The 22,165-nt window shown below is 47.1% G+C and overlaps 1 protein-coding gene across 1 annotated transcript in view; it reads right to left on the reverse strand.

The window, feature by feature from the left end:
- The window catches only part of LOC132382964 (protein FAM83F-like), a 36,779-nt gene extending 17,407 nt beyond the window's left edge, over positions 1-19,372 (reverse strand). The window contains exon 1 of the mRNA XM_059953581.1: positions 18,885-19,372. Coding sequence (XP_059809564.1) covers positions 18,885-19,334 — 450 coding nt within the window. The 5' untranslated portion in view covers positions 19,335-19,372. The remainder of the gene's footprint in view (positions 1-18,884) is intronic.
- Between the last annotated feature and the right edge of the window lie 2,793 nt (positions 19,373-22,165).

Raw genomic sequence — 22,165 nt, forward strand, 5'->3', positions numbered from 1 at the left:
TGGAGAAGTTTGGTATGGGCCCCCAAATCCTAAGAACTTTCTACAGAGGCACAATTGAGAGCATCCTGATTGGCTGCTTCACTGCCTGGTATGGGAACTGTACTTCCCTCAATTGCAGGACTCTGCAGAGAGTGGTGCGGACAGCCCAGCGCATCTGTAGATGTGAACTCCCCACTATTCAGGACATTTTCAAAGACAGGTGTGGTAAAAGGGCCCAAGGGATCAGTGGGGACCCAAGTCACCCCAACCACAATCTATTCCAGCTGCTACTATCCGGAAAACGGTACCGCAGCATGAAAGCCAGGACCTACAGGCTCTGGGACAGCTTCTTCCACCAGGCCATCAGACTGACTAACTCCTGCTGATCTGAGTGTATTTCTATGTTACATTGACTGTTCTATTTATTATAAATTACTATGATTTCACATTGCACATTTAGATGGAGATGTAACGTAAAGATTTTTACTCCTCATGTATGCAAAGGATATAAGAAATAAAGTCAATTCAATTCAGTTCAGGAGCCTGAAGATTCACACTCAACTTTTTAGGAACAGCTTCTTCCTGGGCTTCCAACCAGGTACAAGTATCAATTTTAACCGATGTTTCGATGGCAAACTCTGCCCTCTTCACCAAGGATGATGTCTAGGCATGACTAGTCTGGTGGTGTTTATACCCCCATCATCCATCCCTCCTGATTGGTTAGTCCTCATCCAATCAGATTTCCGCCATCCCACCTTGCTTACTATCAAATTCCTGTTCTTACTGAGAGCGAGACCTTTGTCTTTGTTAAAGTTCTTTTTTTCTAGTTTTATTTCAATGGCTTCCTTCACCAGGTGGTCCCAAAACCCACTGGCGCGGTGCAGTAGTTTTGTGCTGAAGAATTCAATCCTATGACCATTGAGAAATCACAGCTTATGTGGGTTAAAGGTGACTAGGGACTCGGGATGGCTGGTGGTTTACAGGATTCCCTATGAATGCAGAGCAGCGTAGATCGTCCAGATGGGGCACACGGTGGAAACCGCCATCAAGGAACACTCCAGGTTGGGTTACCTGGAGCAGAACATTGCACTTGCAATAGCCACTGGATTGAGTTCAACGGCACAAAATTACCATGCCGTGCCAATGGTTTTTTGGGACCGCCTGGTGAAGGAAGGAAATAAAGCTAGAGGAAAAGAATTTCAACAAGGACGAGGGTCTCACTGTAAGTAAGAACAGGAATTCGACTTTAAACAAGGTGTAACAGCAGAAACCTGATTGGATGAGGACTAAACCAATCAGGAGGGATGGACGATGGGGGTATAAATGCCACCGGACTAGCCATGCCCAGGCATCATCCCCGATGAAGATGGCAGAGTTTGCCATCGAAACGCTGGTTAAAATCGGTACCTGTACCTGACTGGAAGCCCAGGAAAGCACTGATTTCTTCTCCTCTGCTATCGGCTTTCTGAATGGTTCATGAACCCATGGAAACTACCTTCTAATTCTCTCTTGAACCGTCTATTTGTTTATTGTAACTTGTACTAACCCGTATGTCTTGCACTGCACTGCAAAGCAACAATGTTCCTCAACGCCCGTTCGTGATAATAAACCTGATTCCGATATTATAGACCAACACCCACAATAAAATTCTATCTTCCCCAGAGCAAACAGTGCAATTCTATGCTGCCGTCCTAGAGAGCACCCTGACATCAGCCATTACGGTCTGATTTGCTGCAGTGTCCTCTCACGATATGAGAAAACTGCAGTGTTCTGTTTGCCACTTGTGCAATTTTCGTGCGTTGGGTGTTTAACTTTTTCCTGAACGGTTCCATGGTGCTTCTCTGTTTAGGGGCCGCCTGCAGGAGGGTAAATCCCAGAGCTGTATTCTGTGTATGTAATTTGATAATAAATGCACTTTGAGTCTTTGAACGGTCAAGTTAGCAGAAAGGGTAGTTGGCTGCAGTCTTCCACCACTGCAGTACTTGTAGGTGTCCAGGACAAAGAAGTTGTCAGGGAAAAAAATCATTGGACCTGACCCATCCTGAAAACTCCCTTTTCCAAAAGCTCCCTTCTGTAAAGCACTGTTTTTTTTGTGTGTGCCATACTTTGCCAGAACCTCAGCGACCACTTCTGTTTTTTCAAGTGGTTGCCTTGGGGGAAAGATTCTGTGAGCGGTCCCCCACGTCCCTCTCACAGCGCAGTTTTTTTAAAATACGAGGCCGAGTTGCGAGCTCGACACTCAACTCGGCACGGATGGAAAGCGTGTTCGGGAGCGGCCTGACTGGATTCGAACCCGGGAACCGTCGCTCCGGAGTCCGGCGCTGATGTTACTGCGCTACCCAGCTGACCTATAGGGCTATTAAAACAAAAACTTTGCGTCATCTTAAAAGTTCTTTCCCCCAGGCAGTTCATCTGATTGACCATAATAGTTAATCTCCCCACACCCCTCTATCTATTACTGCAGTCACCACACTGTACAGTAAATACTTTAACCAGCTTTCTATAATCCTGATTATAAGAAGCATGCTGGTATTTATTTATGCACATTTTATTCCATTTCCATACTTTAATTTCTAAGTTAATTTTTTATATAATTCTTCATTCTTCATAATTGTTGAATTTTGATTTTTGTTGCATGTCACACCAACACACCACAGCAAATTCCTAACCCATATAAACGTACTGGGCGAATAGTGTTGATCCTTGCCCCTTGACAAAATGCTGGAAGAACTCTACAAGTCAGGCAGCATCTATGGAGGGGAATAAATAGCCAAAACATCAACTGTTTATTCTCCTCCATAGATGCTACCTGACTTGCTGAGCTCCTCCAGCATTTGTGTGTGATGCTGTAAACTTCCAGCAAAATCTCTCATGTTTCAGGTTTTGCAGACTTGTGCCTGTTCAGCTCCCACTTGTGGGGCCGCTTCCGACATTCCAGAGTTTCCTGGAGGGCAGTTGGCAGTGTGATGGATTTACCAAGAAGCTCTGCAGTTCACAGAGGGTTAAAGTGCAGCTGGGTGGATGTGGTGGGGACCAGGAGCTCAAGTATGATAAGCCTTCTCCTCCTCACCTCAGTTTCCCCTCTTGCTGCTCACACTCCTTCAGATAATGTGCACTTCAAATATCCGACTCAACATGGCTTTAAATGTACCTCCCATGGGAATGTGCCATCAGGGAGGTACTCCCTCCACTACCTCTCCTACAGGGGCTCCAGGACAACTTTAATCCACAGAAGTTCTTATTTTAGTTTGTTAGTTCCAAGAACAAAAATCAATTATAAAAAGTGGCGATATGGCCCAGTCCATCACAGGAGAAGCTCTCCCCACCATTCAGCACATCTACAAGGAGCACTGCTACAAGAAATCATCAAGGACCCCCACCGCCCAGGCCATGATTTTTTCCCACTACTACCGTAGGGCAGGAAGTACAGAAGCCATAGGTCCCACACCACCAGAATCAGGAACAGTTATTACCCCTCAACCATCAGGCTCCTGAACCATCATGGATAATTTCACTCACCGCAACCCTGAACTGATTCTACGACCTATAGATTCACTTTCACGGACTCTTTATAACTCATGTTCTGGGTATTATTTTTAATTTGTCTTCTGTTCTAGATTGATTGCCAGTCTTTCACAGTCTCGTGTAGTTTTTCACAAATTCTATTGTACCTCTTTATTTTCCGTAAATCCCCGAAAGAAATTCCCGCCGCTGCCTGTGAGGAGTTTGCATGTTCTCCCCGTGTCCGTGTGGGTTTCCTCACACAGTCTAAAAGTCGTACCAGTCAGTGGGTCATTGTAGGTTGTCCTGTGATTAGGCTAGGATTAAATCAAGGGTTGCTGGGCAGTGAGTTTCAAAGGGCTGGAAAGGCCTATTCTGTGCTGTATCTCAATGAATAAATAAATCAATAGTAGTTTATGGTGACATATACATACTTCAATAATAAATTTTACTTTGAACTGTGAACAATCAGGCACTGACGGGTCATAAGTAATATCCCTAGCACTGAAGTCCTGGGCAAAGCACATCTTCAACAAGAGGGAGATTCTAACCACCTACCCCTGACTTTCAGTCACTGAGTCCCCGTGTTTGTTACCCCGGGGCGGCGGGGGGGGGGGGGGGTCACAGTTCCTCATGGAATGGTTATAAAAATACATACAGTTACCAGAACAGGTCAGAGGCCCAGTATTCTGTGGAGAGTGACTCACTTCCTGGTACCAAAGACTTTCTGCCATCTGTTGGGCTCAGGGCACCGGAGTTTGGAGCTTGATTCTGACGTCATCCTCCTGCATGGGTTTTCCCCGGGAGCTCCGGGTTCCTCACACAGTCCAAAGACCTGCTGGGTAGGCTGATTAGTCATTGTAAGTTGTCCTGTGATTAGATTAGGGTTAAATTGGGATCGCTGAGGTGGCGTGGCCCAAAGGGCCAGAATTTCTGTGTCACCTCATAGATAAATAAAATCTACGAGCATAGATCAAGACTCCACGTCCTGGATGGATGTAATGTGAGTAACTTCTCAAGAAACTGAGCCCCAAGCTGGATGAAACAGCCCATCTGATTAGGCAGTTCATCAGTCACCCCAAACGTCCATTCATTCTGAAGTTGTGTCCAGGATTTGCAGTGAGTGCTATCCACCAAGGGACTTGTTTGCCAAGCGTACTCCTGATGACATCTCCCATCCCCATCATCTCTACCACTAGCCACCCCCAGGTTCCCCTGATGTCATACCTTTTCATTTTTTCAAGGGGCAAATTGAAGCAGGAAGAGTGAATTAATGAACGGCTGGCGCAAACACAAAGGGTACCCCACACACACACACACACACACACACACACACACATACACACACACACACACACACACACACACACACACACACACACACACACACACACACGCACGCACGCACGCACACACACACACACACACGAGCTCAGCAGGCCAGGCAGCATCAGTGGAGAAGGGTAAACAGTTAACTCTTCAGGCCGAGACCCTTCATCAGGACCGGAAAGGAAGGGGTCCTTAAACTGCTGGAGAACAGTGTGGAAAGATCAGGTGCCGTTTTCTCCTGGTAGGGATCAGTTTTTAGTTCCAAGTGTACCTGCCACCTTTTGTCACCCGGCAACCTTATCCTTCAATCTCTTTGCATGACTCCAGTATTTCTATTATTTTTTAATGTTTCTTAATTGTACATATGATTTTTTTGTGTTCTGTCGCTGAGCAGCAGTGAACCAGCTGACTGGCCTATCAGAGATCAGCATTTCTGATGATTGCACGTAATAATAAAAAAAAGAAGCCAGGATAAGGAGATGGGGAGAGGGGAAGGAGTACAAGCTGGCAGGTGATAGGTGAGAGGGAACGTGGGATGAAGTGTGAAGCTGGGAAGAGATAGATGAAAGAGGCAAGGGCTGAAGAAGGATCTCTTCACAAGAAGAAACATCGACTGTTTATTCCCCTCCATAGATGTTGCCTAACTTGCCGAGTTCCTCCCACATTTTGTGTCTGTTGCTCAAGATCTCCAGCACCGACAGAATCCCTTCCGTTTACGACTCTGCTACAGGAAGGATTTTGTACCTAGTGAAAGGAGCTGCCATGCCAGTGACCTGGACTTTGGCACAGAGAGCTCAGTGTCAAATAGAACTATAAACAATAAACCCTGGCATGATTAACAGGAGCAACGCACACAAAACACTGGAGGAACTCAGCAGGTCAGGCAGGAAACAAATCGATAGTCAACGTTTTGAGCCAATCACCTTCTAGCTAGCGCCTCCCGTCTGCCTTTTTATTCTGGCATCTTCCCCCTCCCTTCAGAACTGAGAAGGTACCAGAATATAAAGGCGGGAGGGGGGAGGGGAAGAGGCTAGCTGGAAGGTAGTAGGTGAAGCCAGCGGGGTGGGAAATGTCAAAGCCTGGAAAAGAGGGAATCTGATAGGAGAGGAGAGTGGACCATTGGATAAAGGAAAGGAGGAGGGGACCCAGGGGGCAGAAATAGGCAAGTGAGAAGTGAAAGGTCAGACTGGGGAATAGGGGGTGAGGAAATGTGGTTACCAGAAGGAGAGATCTTGTCATTGGGTTTGAGGGTACCAAAACAGAATATAAGGTGTTGCTCCTCCTCCCTGAGGGTGGCCTCATCTTGATACAAGAGGAGGCCCTGGACTGATATGTCGGAACGGGAGTGGGAATCGGATTTAAAATGTTTGGCTTGTTGCAGATGGTGCAGAGGTGCTCGATGTAGCGGTCCCCCAATTTGCGAAGGGTCTCACCAATGTAGAGGAGACCACATTGGGAGCACCAGACACGATAGACGACCCCAGTAGACTTGTAGGTGGAGTGTTGCCTTACTGGAAGGACCACTTGGATTTCAATTGTGCCTTTTGCAGTTTAAGGGCATTCTAAAGGCAACAAAGTGTAATTCCAAAAGTAACTAATGGAGCAAGATGGGCAAATTCTGTACAGCAAGCTCCCAGACTCGACAATGTCCCCACAAGCAATACACACAAAACGCTAGAGGAATTCAAGCGAATCAGCAGGAGGGAATAAACAGTCAACGGTCGGACTCAGATCCTTCAACAGGACCAAAAAACAGAAACATAGAAAACCTACAGCACGGTACAGGCCCTTCAGCCCACAAAGCTGTATCAAACATGCACTTACTTCAGAAGTTATCTAGGGTTACCCATATCCCTCTATTTTTCTAAGCTCCATGTACCTATCCAGGAGTCTCTTAAAAGAGCTATATCCGCCTACACCACCATTGCCGGAAGCTCATTCCACACACTCACCACTCTGAGTAAAAACTCCCTGACATTCCTCTGTACCTGCTCCCCAGCTCCTTAAACCTGTGTCCTCTTGTGGCAACCATTTCAGCCCTGGGAAAAAGCTTCTGACTATCCACATGATCAATGCCTCTCATCATCTTGTATGCCTCTATCAGGTCACCTCTTATCCTCCGCCACTCCAAGGAGAAAAGGCCAAGTTCACACAACCTGTTCTCATAAGGCATGCTCCCCAATCCAGGCAACATCCTTGTAAATCTCCTCTGCACCCTTTCTATGGCTTCCACATCCTTCCTGTAGTGAGGTGACCAGAACTGAACACAGTACTCCAAGTGGGGTCTGACCAGGATCCTATATAGCTGCAACATTACCTCTCAGCTATTAAACTCAATCCCACGATTGATAAAGGCCATGTGCCTTCTTAACCACAGAGTCAAAATATCCTGATGATGAAAGGTCTGAAACATTGACTGCTCACTCAACTTGTTGAGTTCCTCCAGCATTTTGTGTGTGTATGTGTGTTGCTCAAGATTTCCAGCATCTGCAAAATCTCGTGTTCACAATGTACCCATGAATGGATTGTGGCACAATAAACTGTAATTTGCACAGTTGGTCTTCTTTAGCACGCTAGCTGTTTGTCAGTCCTTGTGTTTAGTTTGATTCTATTGTATTTCTTTGTTCTACTGTGAATGCCTCTCAAGAGAATGAATCTCAGGGATTGTTGATTCACAAAAACTTTGATAATAAATGTATTTTGAACACTAGAAGCCAAGTGCAAAGCTGCAGAAATGAGACCCAAAGCACTAGTCACCTGTCACCAACAGCTCTCTAGGTAAAGAGGTCCGTCAAAAGCTGGCAGGGGTAGGGGGTGATAAGTCTTGAGGAAGGGAGGGAAGGGAGAGTTGAGAGTGCAGTTATGGGGAGTGAGGGGTGGGTGGTGTTTGTACGTTGGTGATAGGATGTCAGTGTCAGGGTTTAATGTTGTGTGGAGGGATGGGGGGGTCCTTTGTTTAGCCACGATACCCCCTCAGTGCATGGGTGCCCTTAGCTCTTGGGGTGTCTTGCAACTGTGCATGCTTCCTGCATTAGTGTGTCACGGTGCATTCTCCTCAAGTTTTGACCATTGATCAACCTTGTGCTCCTGATCAATGGCCACCCGGTGCAGAGGGGCTGGGTCACTTGGGGGAATCTCCTGGTAGGCCTAGCCGAGAGGGCATTGCACTGGTCCAGGCAGCGGGCAGTCAGGGGCTCAGCCCGAGCCACCTGCCTGCCGGTCTTCCAGGGTTAGGTCGTTGCTCAGGTGGCCTTGGGGAAGAAGGCTTCAGTCTCAATGGGCACAGTGGGGGAGTTCCACGAATGGTGGGCCTCCCCTGGTCTTGAATGATCTGTTAATAACAGTAATCATATTTTAATTTGAAATTGCTAATGGTTTAGTGAACACCTGACCATTGTGAGTGTGTAAATTTTGTGAGGTGTTGGCGCATGGCCTAGTGGATAAGGCATCGGTCTAGTGATCTGAAGGTCACTGGTTCGAGCCTCAGCTGAGGCAGCGCGTTGTGTCCTTGAGCAAGACACTTAACAACACATTGCTCTGTGATGACACCGGTGCCAAGCTGCTTGGGTCCTAGTGCCCTTCCCTTGGACAACATCGGTGGCGTGGAGGGGGGGAAAGCCTGCAGCTTGGGCAACTGCCAGTCTCCCATACAACCCTGCTCAGGCCTGTGCCCTGGAAAATCTTCCAAGGCGCAAATCCATGGTCTCACGAGCCTAACGGATGCCTATTCCTATTTTTGTGAGGGAACAAACTGTTTGCAAAACTTAAAGAGCTTGGGAGGGGTACCTCAGTGGGAGATATTCCAAACCACATTTCACAGAGATTGAGAAAAGCAACCTCCCAGCAGCAAGCAGAACTTGGCATCGCACAGATCAAGTTCCAGTGCTGAATACTTAAGGGGTAGTCCCATCAACCACCCCTTGTCCCCAACCCTGGTCCAATTCCTCCCCACCTACAACCGTGACACATCGCACGCTCTCCACCGCTGCCTACGCTTCCCACTGCCTCCGTAACGCAGCTAACATAATCCGACCCCACTCACCCCAGACATTTTCTGCTCCCCTCACATCAGGCAAAAATGACAGAGGTCTGAAAGTGCATAGAGCCAGGCTCAAGGACAGGTTCTTTCCGGCTGTTGTAAGATGAATGAATGGATCCCTACTGTAATAAATGGACTCCTGACCTCACTGTCTACCTTGTCATGGCCTTGCACTTATTGCCTGTGTACACTCCATTTTCTCTTTGGCTGTAACGATTCCAGGATTGAAGGGCTTATCATATGAGGAGTGTTTAATGGCTCTGGGCCTGTATTCACTGGAGCACTGAAAGAAACTCCTTTCAAACCTATCGGGTGTTGAAAGGCTTCAGTGGGTGGACTTTGAGAGCTTGTTTCCGATGGTGGGGGAGTCAAAGACAACCTCGGAATAGATGGACGTCCATTTAGAATGGAGGTGGGGAGGAATTTTAGCTGAGAGAATGGTGAATCTGTGGAATTAGTTGTCTCAGGTGGCTGTGCAGGCCGAGTCATTGGGTATATTTAAGGCAGAGGTTGATAGATTCTTGATTAGTCAGGGCATGAAGGGTTATGGGGAGAGGGCAGCAGTTTGGGGCTGAGGAGAAAATGGATCAGCATGAGGAAATAACGGAGCAGACTCGATGGGCCAAATGGCCGAATTCTGCTCCAATGTCTTATAGTCTTGTGGTAAACTGTTTTTGTTTTCCCTAATACTACCTTAGCGCAGTGGTGTGACGAAATAATCTGTATGGAATACATCAAATCAAAGTTTTTCAAGGCGCTTCAGTGCATGATTACTTTTATATATCACCCCAATAGGTTTACAGTAGATGCAATCTCAATAGCTCTTCAGGTGGCCTTAGATTACCTAAACAATACAAACACTTATGTCAGGATGCTGTTCGTTGACTATAGCTCAGTGTTTAACAACATCTTTCCCACTTTGATAAGCTACAAAACCTGGGCGTCTCTATTTCCCTCTATAGTTGGATCCTTGACTTCTTAACCAGAAAACCACCATCTGTGAGGATTGGTGATAATATCTCCTCCTCGCTGACGATCAGCACGGGCATACCTCAGGGATGTGTGACTCAAATGCCACCTATAAATCTGCTGATGATGCAACCATTGTTGGCAGAGTCTCCAATGGAGATGAAAGGGTGTACGGGAGCGAGATACACCAGTTAGTTGAGTGGTGTCGCAGCAACAACCTTGCACTCAACGTCAGTAAGACCTGTGGACTGCAGCGGGCTTCAGAAAGGGTAAGACGAGGAAATACAAACCAATCCTCACAGAAGTGGAGAGAGTGAGCAATCTTAAGTTCCTGGGTTTCAAGATCTCTGAGGATCTAGCCTGGTCCCAACATATCGATACAGCTAGAAAGAAGGCAGGACAGCAGCCATATTTCATTAGGAATTTGAGGATATCCGGCTTGTCACTTGAAACATCCGAAAAAATTCTACAGATGTACTGCAGAGGACATTCCGAAAGGCTGCGTCACTGTCTGGTATGGGAGGAGGGGACTGGGTTGCTACCACAGTGGATCGAAAGGAGCGAAAGAAAGTTGTAAAATTAGTCAGCTCCACCTTGGGTGCTCGCCTCTGTAGAATCGAAGTCATCTTCAGGGAGCGGTGCCTTAGAAAAGCAGCATTCATCATTAGGGACCCCCATCAACCAGGTCATGCCCTCTTCTCATTGTTACTGTCAGGAGCCTGAAGGCCCACACTCAACGATTCAGGAACAACTTCTTCCCCTCTGCCATCCGATTCCTAAATGGACATTGAACCCATGAGCACTATCTAACTTTTTAAAAATAATTTCTGTTTTTTGCACTATGTTTAATTTAACTATTTAATATACACATATATACTTCTGTAATTGATTTACTTATTTATCCTCTCTATTATCGTATGCTGCCACAAAATATATACAACATATACCGGTGAGATGAAACCTGATTCGGGGCGGGTGCAGCTCGTCAGCCTTGGACGGCAGCCCGCCTGGGAGAAGGAAAACTCTGATTTTAAACCTCCGCTGCCTTGCGCCCGCACCCACTCATGGGAAAGGCTTCGGGAGTAAACCCTGAGGACAAATCCAGAGCCGGGGTCCCTAAGGCAGTTCGATGTTGCTTACAACTTCACTCTGGCGACCTCTGTGACGACACTCGTGCCAAGCTGTATCAGCAATTGCCCTTCCCTTGGACAATATCAGTGACGTGGAGACTGGGAGCCCACTGCATGGGCAACAGCCAGCTCTTCAAATCTTCCCACCCAGGCTTTTGCCCTGGAGAGGACACAATCCACCAGAGGTGCAAACCCATGATTCCCTGGGATCGATGGCTGCCTACTATTAAACCTGATTCTGGTTATGTATATTTTATTATCTATTTTACGTTATTCAGGGATACAACACGGTAAAGGGCCTCTCCTGCACGACGAACCTGTGCCGCTAAATTGTGCCCATGTGACCAATTAACCTACTACCCCGTAAGCCTCTGGAATGTGGGCGGAAACCGGAGCAGCTGGAGGAAACCCATGCCGTCATGGGGAGAGCGTACAGATTCTTTATAGATGGGGCACAACTGAACCCGGATCGCTGGCACCGTAATGTCGTTGTGGTAACTGCTAAACCACCACGTCACTTCAGTGATGTACCAATTCAACACTTTGACAGCTTTCTGTTCCCAGACCCAAGAGAACCTGCAGATGCTGTAAATCTTGAGCCACGCAAACAAAATGCCAACTGTTTATTTCCCTCCGTAGATGCTGCCTGACCTGCTGAGTTCCCTCAGCACTTTGCCGAGTTCAATTTCCTGGCCCAGATCGGCTCAATTTCAATATGGACACCCAGTCCCTGTTCATTTCTCCTCAACCATCAGGAAGGCCTGAGGGCTCTCCTTTACTTTCTGGAAAACTGTCCCAACCAGTTCCCCACCCCCACCCCCACCCTCCTCTGCCCGGCAGAACTGGTGCTTAACCCTTCAACAGCTTCTCGTTCCGATCCTCCCACTTTCTCCAAACCAGAAGTGTACTCTCTGGCAACCACGAGGCCCAGTTATGCTCGCCCTTTCATTGGCTATGTAGAGCAGTCCTCGTCCCAAACCTATCCCAGCACTGCATCCCCACTCTTACTCAATTTCATTGACGACTGCATTGGTGCTGCGTTTTGCACCCATGCAGAGCTCGTCAATTTCAGCTGCTTCATTATGCAAGCAAGTAGCATTCTGAACTGAAGTCCACAGACCCTTAGTTCAATGCAGAGCAGAACAGCCCGTCCTTCACCTTAGGCCCTGACACCCTGACCTTTTTGAATTGACATAGCGTCTAAGCATTGGGTTCAGTTGCTTCGACACACTCTGGGACCCGAGACCCACCTCTTCAATCAGGCCTGTACCCAACAATTCCATTTCACTTTCAATCTTTTTTTAATTGATTTAAAAGAATAAGGATACACTCAAGTCAGAGGAGAAGTTATCTCAAATACATATTTCAATAGAAGTACAAGCAAAAAAAAGAATATACACTGTCAAAATCATGTGTAGTATAATATTGAACTGCATAAAAAAAAAGAACCACAACTCCTCTTAACAATTCATAGAAAAAATAAGACTCAAAATTTCTATTATGGAGAAAGAAAAAAAAACACTAAACTAACCTAAAACCAAAAAAAAAGGGGACTGGGCGGTCCATTTTGAGGATATTTTCAATTCGATCATTCATTCATTCATTCCAATTCCAATCCAACATTTCCAATTTGTCCCAGCGCTTAAAACGATCGCTCTTGATTTGTTTCAGCCACATCAAATTACCTCCAAGTCCACAGCGCTACGAGAATGGGGATAACCTCCTAATTCTTCCTCATTAGGCCCCAGCTGGTCCATAGCTGCAATTAATGCCACTGCCTCAAGGGTTCAATCCTGACCTCGGGTGCTGTCTGCGTGAAGTTTTCACATTCTCTCTCTAATTGCGCAGGTTTCCCCAGCGACTCCAGTTTCCTCCCAGGTGCGTGCGCCTTAGCGGATTAATAGATTACTCTGGTGAGGACAGAAGGGAGGCGGGTGGGGTTGTGACAGAGATTGGAGTTACAAAGAAGTACTGTACAGTGGAGAACGGATGGGGTTGCTCTGAGAGCCATCATTAGAAGAAGGTTGTCTATTGATAAGATAATTCTCTCAGAGAACACATGAACAGGCCCTTCAGCTCACAGTGTTGTACCAAACCATTCTAATGCCAAACTAAACTAGTCCTTTCTGCCTGCCCAAATCCATAACCCTCCATTCTCTACATATTAATATGCCCATTTAAAGGTTCAAAGGTTCATTTTATTATCAAAGTGTGTACACAGAATACAACTCTGAGATCTGCCTTCTCCAATTAGCCATAAACTACAGAAAGCCGTAGAGGTAGTTGAAAGATAGACATCAATCTTCCCCCCTACCGGAAAAGAAAAAGAAACAAAATCTGCAAACTCTAAGCCCTCCTGGATACAGGAGACTGAAGGTACACAGTCCACGATTTACAGCTTCTTCCCCTCTCGCTTCAGATCCCTGAAGAAACATTGAACCCATGAACTCTACCTCATGAACGAGAGAAAACCTGCTGATGTTGGAAATCACAAAATGCTGGGGGAACTCAGCAGGCCAGGCAGCATCGATGGAAAAGAGTAAACAGTCGACGTTTCGAGCCAAGACCCTTCATCAGGACTCCATATATTCCACCAGGGTGGCCTCCAACCTGATGGCATGAACATCGATTTCTCGAACTTCCGGTAATGCTCCCCCTTCACCATTCCCATTCCCATTTCCCGCTCTCACCTTATCTGCTTACCTGTCCATCACCTCCCTCTGGTGCTCCTCCCCCTTCTCCTCCGTGGCCTTCTGTCCTCTCCAATCAGATTCCCCATTTCCAGCCCTCTATCTCCTTCATCAATCAACTTCCCAGCTCTTTACTTCACCCCTCCCCCTCCCTTCCGGGTTTCACCTTTCACCTTGGGGTTCTTCCTCCCCTCCCCCTACTTTCTTACTCTGACCCCTCATCTTTTTTCCAGTCCTGATGAAGAGTCTCGGCCCGAAACGTCGACTGTTTACTCTTTTCCATAGATGCTGCCTGGCCTGCCGAGTTCCTCCAACATTTTCTGTGTTACACTACCTCACTGCTTTTTCCCCTCTTTTTACAGCGCTTAGTTAATTTAACTTTTTAACTATATATAGTTACTGTAATTTAGACCTTTTACTATTATGTATTGCAATGTTTCACAACATTTGCCAGTAAACCTTAAACCTGATTTTGATTCTGAATCGAAGGCTCAAGGGAACGGACACAGAAAAGGAGTTGGATGCATGGGGTAGATGTTGAATGGTGGAGCAGGCTTGATAGGCTTACTGTTCTTGCTATTTTTTTTATACGTCGTTGTTCTCACACCCTGGGTGGCATTTTTGCTGTTTTTTCAGCATTTTGTCTGTTTTTTTTAGGAGGCCGAGTCCGATGCTCCCAGCACACATGGAAAGCGTGCAAGGGTTTTGGCCGGATTCAAACACGGGACCTTTTGCCTCAAAGTCCGGTGCTGATGCCACTACACCACCAGCTGGCTTCTTTACCTGCTTTCATTCCTCCAGAGCTAACCTGAGGCCTAGGCCTACGAAAGCAGGTGTGACCCAAACCCGACAAGTCGAAAAAGTCAATGGTGACATTAGCTTCTGACTTCAGGGGAATTCTTATGAAATTGCTATCTCTTATCTCCACAGGCCGAGGATCAATCAGGATGTTACAGTACAGAAAGTTTAAGGTGTCACCTAAAAGAGATCGCAAGAAGGTAGCCATGACGATTTTCATCAGTACTTTCATAGGTATGTAAACATATCTGTGTCTTGTTGCATATATCTAGAGAAAATAGCCCATTTCATTTAGCACAAGGAGATGCTTTATATATTAATTCTGGACACCTTTTTTCTTAATCCTGTTTATTCTTCGGATGTAGTGTCACGGGGAGTTTTATGACCCAGGCCCTGGTAACCCTGAGAAGATGTCAGGCTACATTCATAAACTTGTTTGAGGGGCTCGCTGGGCCAGTGCACAGTAACAAGTCATAAATTGGCCAAGAAGATGTTAAAATGACACATTTCCTTCCCGAAAGAACCAGTTTATAAAACTCCTACAATATTCCTGGCAGCTAAATTACTCCAAACGCAGAACTAATTCACAAACTGGTTTGGTGGGATTTTTAAGATACATATCAGTTTCACTGGATTATTCTGCAGAACTCTATTACTCCAAGCCAGAAATCCGCACTACACCAATTGTGAACCACTGTGGGAGATCTGAAAACGTTGAATTAGATTTTTTAAAAAGTTGGGAATTAAGCTTTTATTAAATGTGGAGACAGACATACAAACAAGTATGGATTAGGGAGGCAGGCCTGAGATTTAGGCCTTGAAGCAGAAGCTCTGCCTTGTAATTGTGCAGGAGGTTGCAAAGTCTTGCTGAACTTTAAAAACTGTAATAAAGAACCTGTGAAACCACCATAAACACACCATAAATGAAACCTCGGTGCCTTAAAAAACCTAATGAGATAAAGCATGAGTATGACATCCCACACGGGAAAATGGCTTGGCATCGGGAAACTGCCTTATTGTAAGCGACATCACAATCCTCCCTGCGTTTCCAGTCCACTCTCAGCACTGGTTCCGCCTTACCTCAGAATTGGAAGAGCACAGATTCAAAAATACGTTAAAAAATTGGCTGATACATCCGAGTGGTAGTAGTGATGGAGTGCAGAATGGTGGGGGGGGAGGTGGACAGTACTGAGGGGCAGCCTCACTGTCAGAAGGACAGTACTGAGGGAGTGCCACACCGTCAGAGGGACAGTACTGAGGGAGTGTCACACTGTCAGACGGACAGTACTGAGGGAGTGTCTCACTGTCAGAGGGACGGAACTGAGGGAGTGCCTCACCGTCAGAGGGACAGTACTGAGGGAGTGTCACACCGTCAGAGGGACAGTACAGAGGGAGTATCACACTATCAGAGGGACAGTACTGAGGGAGTGTCTCACTGTCAGAGGGACAGTACTGAGGGGCAGCCTCACCGTCAGAGGGACAGTACTGAGGGAGTGTCACACTGTCAGAGGGACAGTACCGAGGGAGTGCCTCACTGTCAGGGGGACAGTATTGAGGGAGTGTCTCACTATCAGAGGGACAGTACTGAGGGAGTGTCTCACTGTCAGAGGGACAGTACTGAGGGAGTGTCTCACTGTCAGAGGGACAGTACTGAGGGGCAGCCTCACCGTCAGAGGGACAGTACTGAGGGAGTGTCACACTGTCAGACAGACAGTACTGAGGGAGTGCCTCACCTTCAGAGGGACAGTACTGAGGGAGTGTCTCACTGTCAGAGGGACAGTACTGAGGGAGTGTCTCACCGTCAGAGGGACAGTACTGAGAGAGAGTCTCACTGTCAGAGGGACAGTACTGAGGGGCAGGCTCACCGTCAGAGGGACAGTACTGAGGGAGTATCACTCTGAAAGAGGGACAGTACTGAGTGAGTGTCTCACCATCAGAGGGACAGTACTGAGGGAGTGTCACACCATCAGAGGGACAGTACTGAGGGAGTGTCACACCGTCAGAGGGACAGTACTGAGGGAGTGTCACACTATCAGAGGGACAGCACTGAGGGAGAGTCTCGCTGTCAGAGGGACGGTACTGAGGGAGTGTCTCACCGTCAGAGGGACAGTACTGAGGGAGTGTCACACTGTCAGAGGGACAGTACTGAGGGAGTGTCACACTATCAGAGGGACAGTACTGAGTGAGTGTCTCACTGTCAGAGGGACAGCACTGAGTGAGTGTCACTCTGTCAGAGGGACAGTACTGAGTGAGTGTCTCACTGTCAGAGAGACAGTACTGAGGGAGTGTCTCACTGTCAGAGGGACGGTACTGAGGGAGTGTCTCACTGTCAGAGGGACGGAACTGAGGGAGTGCCTCACCGTCAGAGGGACAGTACTGAGGGAGTGTCACACCGTCAGAGGGACAGTACAGAGGGAGTATCACACTGTCAGAGGGACAGTACTGAGGGAGTGTCTCACCGTCAGAGGGACAGTACTGAGGGGCAGCCTCACCGTCAGAGGGACAGTACTGAGGGAGTGTCACACTGTCAGAGGGACAGTACCGAGGGAGTGCCTCACTGTCAGGGGGACAGTATTGAGGGAGTGTCTCACTATCAGAGGGACAGTACTGAGGGAGTGTCACACTGTCAGAGGGACAGTACTGAGGGAGTGTCACACTGTCAGAGGGACAGTACCGAGGGAGTGCCTCACCGTCAGAGGGACAGTACTGAGAGAGAGTCTCACTGTCAGAGGGACAGTACTGAGGGGCAGGCTCACCGTCAGAGGGACAGTACTGAGGGAGTATCACTCTGAAAGAGGGACAGTACAGAAGGAGTGTCACTCTGAAAGAGGGACAGTACTGAGTGAGTGTCTCACCATCAGAGGGACAGTACTGAGGGAGTGTCACACCATCAGAGGGACAGTACTGAGGGAGTGTCACACCGTCAGAGGGACAGTACTGAGGGAGTGTCACACTATCAGAGGGACAGCACTGAGGGAGAGTCTCGCTGTCAGAGGGACGGTACTGAGGGAGTGCCTCACCGTCAGAGGGACAGTACTGAGGGAGTGTCACACCGTCAGAGGGACAGTACAGAGGGAGTATCACACTATCAGAGGGACAGTACTGAGGGAGTGTCTCACCGTCAGAGGGACAGTACTGAGGGGCAGCCTCACCGTCAGAGGGACAGTACTGAGGGAGTGTCACACTGTCAGAGGGACAGTACTGAGTGAGTGTCACACTGTCAGACAGACAGTACTGAGGGAGTGCCTCACCTTCAGAGGGACAGTACTGAGGGAGTGTCTCACTGTCAGAGGGACAGTACTGAGGGAGTGTCTCACCGTCAGAGGGACAGTACTGAGAGAGAGTCTCACTGTCAGAGGGACAGTACTGAGGGGCAGGCTCACCGTCAGAGGGACAGTACTGAGGGAGTATCACTCTGAAAGAGGGACAGTACTGAGGGAGTGTCTCACTGTCACAGGGACAGTAGTACAGGAGTGTCACTCTGTCAGAGAGACAGTAGTGAGGGAGTGTCTCACTGTCAGAGGGACAGTACTGAGTGAGTGTCACTCTGTCAGAGAGACAGTACTAAGGGAGTGTCTCACTGTCACAGGGACAGTACTGAGGGAGTGCCTCACTGTCAGAGGGACAGTACTGAGAGAGTGTCTCACCATTAGAGAGACAGTACTGAGGGAGTGCCGCACTGTCAGAGGGACAGTACTGAGGAAGTGTCACACTGTCAGAGGGACAGTGCTGAAGGAGTGTCAAACTATCAGAGGGACAGTACTGTATGAGTGTCTCACTGTCAGAGGGACAGTACCGTGGGAGTATCACTCTGAAAGAGGGACAGTACTGAGGGAGTGCCTCACTGTCAGAGGGACAGTACTGAATGAGTGCCACCCTGTCAGAGGGACAGTACTGAGGGAGTGTCTCACCGTCAGAGGGACAGTACTGAGGGAGTGTCACACTGTCAGAGGGACAGTACTGAGGGAGTGCTGCACTGTCAGAGGGACAGTACTGAGGGAGTGTCACACCGTCAGACGGACAGTACTGAGGGAGTGTCACACTGTCAGAGGGACAGTACTGAGGGAGTGTCACACTGTCAGTGGGACAGTACTGAGGGAGTGCTGCACTGTCAGGCAAGTGTTAATAAGGGAGTGCAGCACTGCGAGGTGACAGAGAGAACATCACACCTTCCAGTCAGGACATCAAATCATAGCTCTTATGGATGGATGTAAAGATGTTTGGGTCAGCCATTGAATGAGGAGCTGACCACACGTGGGCCAAAGTTGACTGCCCACCCCCACCAAACACCACATGGAGAGATTACCTCAACCATCATCATGTGCTGATTGTGAGATCTTCCTTCACACTTACCAACTACAACGGGACTTCAACAAGCTTGTCAGAGATCAGCCCAAGGCACTACTAAACGTGAGTTCCTCCGGAGCGAGCCCCCTACACCTTACTCACCTTGCTGGACTCCTGGATCATCTTCCGCACGATTTCCTTGATGAAAGGCTCATTGTTCTTGGGGGGATGCATATAGACGATGGCCCTAGTGATCCCTCGATAGGCCACATACTCCGTCCAGCCCAAGTCCAGCTCGGGAATGGGAATGTCACTCTTTTCTGGCCAGTAGGTGAGGGAGCCATCACCCTCTGTTCCCTTACCTTGTGGAGAGTCTGTTTTGTCCACGTTATACTTTTCCCAATTCTTGGAAATTTTCTTTACTTCCTTAAAAGATAAAAACTCCTTCATGCCTTTTTTCTTGATAATTTTGCTGAAATCTGCTGCCCTGGATTCCAGCAGTTCCCCCAAAGCCAGCCGCTGTGATTCACAGTAAAAAAATTGTGGATTCTTGTCATTAATGCTAACATTAACATGATTATCATCCAAACATATCAACTGGGAGTCAGCCATGTCGCCTGCTGCCTCTCTCTGGTTCTCTCTCTCTCTCTCTCCTTCTCACCTTGCTGACGTGAGGAAACAGGTTTGGCAAAAAAAGACTTCAGCTCTTCCTCCTGATGCCAGCTGACAAGTACTGCAGCCAATCAGTGGGCGCGGATCATCGGAGTGGCCAATCACGTAGCCCTGTAGGCGGGGTCTTTTTCAAGGTGTGTTGTAGTTGAAGAATGAAACCAAACTTCTGAAATAAAATATGGCAGATGCAGGAAAGCTGAAATAAAGGATCACTCAGCAAATGCTGGAAATTCTCAACAGGACAGACGGCAGAGAGGGAGCAAGAGTGTGGAAGATTATTGTCTTGAAGGATAAACTCTTGCTTCTTTCTTCTTAGTTTCTGTCTTACCCATAGATTATTTAATTTAATGTTTTCATCCCCAAAACCTTGACATTTGCTATAAATTTCCTTGGGGGATAGACAAGTCTTAACAAATAGCTAAGCTCTTCCAAACTCACCACCCTTTCAGACCAAACTCACCACCCTTTTTTGTGGCATATATTTATTTCATTCACTGAGACTGCTGACTAAGCAATTTATTCAATTATTAAAATCTTGTCAATTAAAAATATGAACAGGAAATATCATGAACGTTTAGCAGGTTGTCATCATCAGGTTGTATCTACTGTACGTTCAGTGGCTATAAAATTAGTTACCTTCTGTACCCAATAAAGTGGCCACTGAGTGCATGTTCATGCTGCTGTAGCCCATCCAATTCAAGGTTCGATGTGTTGTGTGTTCAGAGATGCTCACTGGATGTTTTTTCTTTCTTGCCCAACCCTCTGTAAGCTCTAGAAACCATTGTGTGTGGAAATCCCAGAAGATCAGCAGTTTCTGAAATACTCAGACCACCCATCTGGCACCAACAATCATTTCACGACCAAAGTCACTCAGATCCCTTTTAGTGTGAACAACAACTGAACCGGTTGACCATGTCTGTGTGCTTTTATGCATTGAGTTACTGCCACATGATTGGCTGAAAAGATAATGGTATTAATGAGCAGGTATACCCAATAAAATGGACATTGTGTCTATACATTTATAATGGCGATGAGAAAGGCAAATATTGCATTCCATTCCACTACTTTGTACTTCCCTGCATCTCAGCATCTAATTCTCTCTCATCACCCTTTTCAATTCTTTCTGTCATTAACCTACGCAGTGGCCAGTTAACCATCAGAAGCCTGAAGGGACACACTCAGTGATTCAGGAACAGCTTCTTCCCCTCTGCTATCCAATTCCTAAATGGACATTGAAGCTTTGGACACGACCTCACTTTTTTAAATATACAGTATTTCTGCTTTTGCACATTAAAAAAAATCTTTTCAACATATGTGCCGTAAATTCCGGACTATAAGCCGCTACTTTTTTCCCACGCTTTGAACACTGCGGCCTATACTACGGTGAGGCTAATGCATGTTTTTTTTCATGCCGCCAAAAACATTTTGCCTCGTAACAGTAGACCAATAAAATTGATGAGTAGTTCACAGAGGTCCAATGAAATTGTACGATAAATCAAGCGCACTTTCACAATTAAATCATTGTAAATCAGTCATTTGTACTCACCCTCATCAACATGGAAAACACTCGAAGAAAAGCATATGATGCAGCTTTTAAGTTAAAGGCGATCAATCTGGCGGTTGAAGAAGGAAATCGAGCTGCTGCACATAATCTTGGCATAAATGAATCGATGTTGAGACGGTGGAGACGCCAGCGTGAAGAACTGAGTCAATGCAAAAAGACGACAAAAGCTTTCAGAGGTAATCATAGCAGATGGCCCGAACTTGAAAACTTTCTTGAAGACTGGGTTAACACACAGAGAGCAGGCGGCTGTGGTGTTTCCACCGTGCAGATCAGACTGAAGGCTAAAGCAATCGCCACCAAAATGAAAATCGAAGATTTTAGAGGTGGGCCATCGTGGTGTTTTAGATTTATGAGACGAAAAGGCCTGTCCGTCAGGGTACGTATGACTCTGTGTCAGCAACTCCCTCCTGACCACGAGGAAAAACTTGCTAACTTCCGCACATTCACTCAAACAAAGACAGCGGAGAATTCCATTGGGCCAGATGATATCATAAATATGGATGAAGTACCTTTGACGTTTGACCTGCCTCTCACTCGGACTGTTAATAAAAAAGGTGACTCGTCCATCACACTGAAAAACAAGTGGCCATGAGAGAACGCATTTTACTTGTGTTCTGAGCTGCACAGCATCCGGACTAAAGCTTCCACCGATGGTGATTTTTAAGCGGCTGACAATGAAAGTTCAGTGAAAGCTGCCATCAAGAGTACAAACTCAATTCCAGCTGTGATTCCTGGGGGCACCACGAAGTATTTGCAGCCACTGGACATCAGCGTGAACCAGGCATTTAAAGTGGCGCTGCGCGTTGAGTGGGAGGCTTGGATGACGAGCGGCGAGAAATCCTTTACCAAAACAGGACGCATGCGAAGAGCATCTTTAACTCAAGTCTGCCAGTGGATCCTAAATGCGTGGAGCCGTGTCACCATCACCAGCGGGTTTCGAAAGGCTGGACTGCTGCATGATGAAGAGGACCGCGTGCGCTCAAGTGAGAGCGACAACGAAGAGACTGAAGTGAGTGACGAGATCCTGAGGTTATTCAATTCGGACACTGAAGAAGAGGACTTTGATGGTTTTATTGCGCAGGAGGAAGATGAAGAAGGCGATCAATAACTTTTCCTGGTAGGCTGCAGTATATATATAGATTTTTTTACCAGTCGTTAGGAGATATTGGAATGTTGTTCGTGCACTGTTCAGTAAAAAAGTATACGC

Source organism: Hypanus sabinus, chromosome 29 (genome assembly GCF_030144855.1).
Source record: "Hypanus sabinus isolate sHypSab1 chromosome 29, sHypSab1.hap1, whole genome shotgun sequence".
Classification (NCBI taxonomy): domain Eukaryota; kingdom Metazoa; phylum Chordata; class Chondrichthyes; order Myliobatiformes; family Dasyatidae; genus Hypanus; species Hypanus sabinus.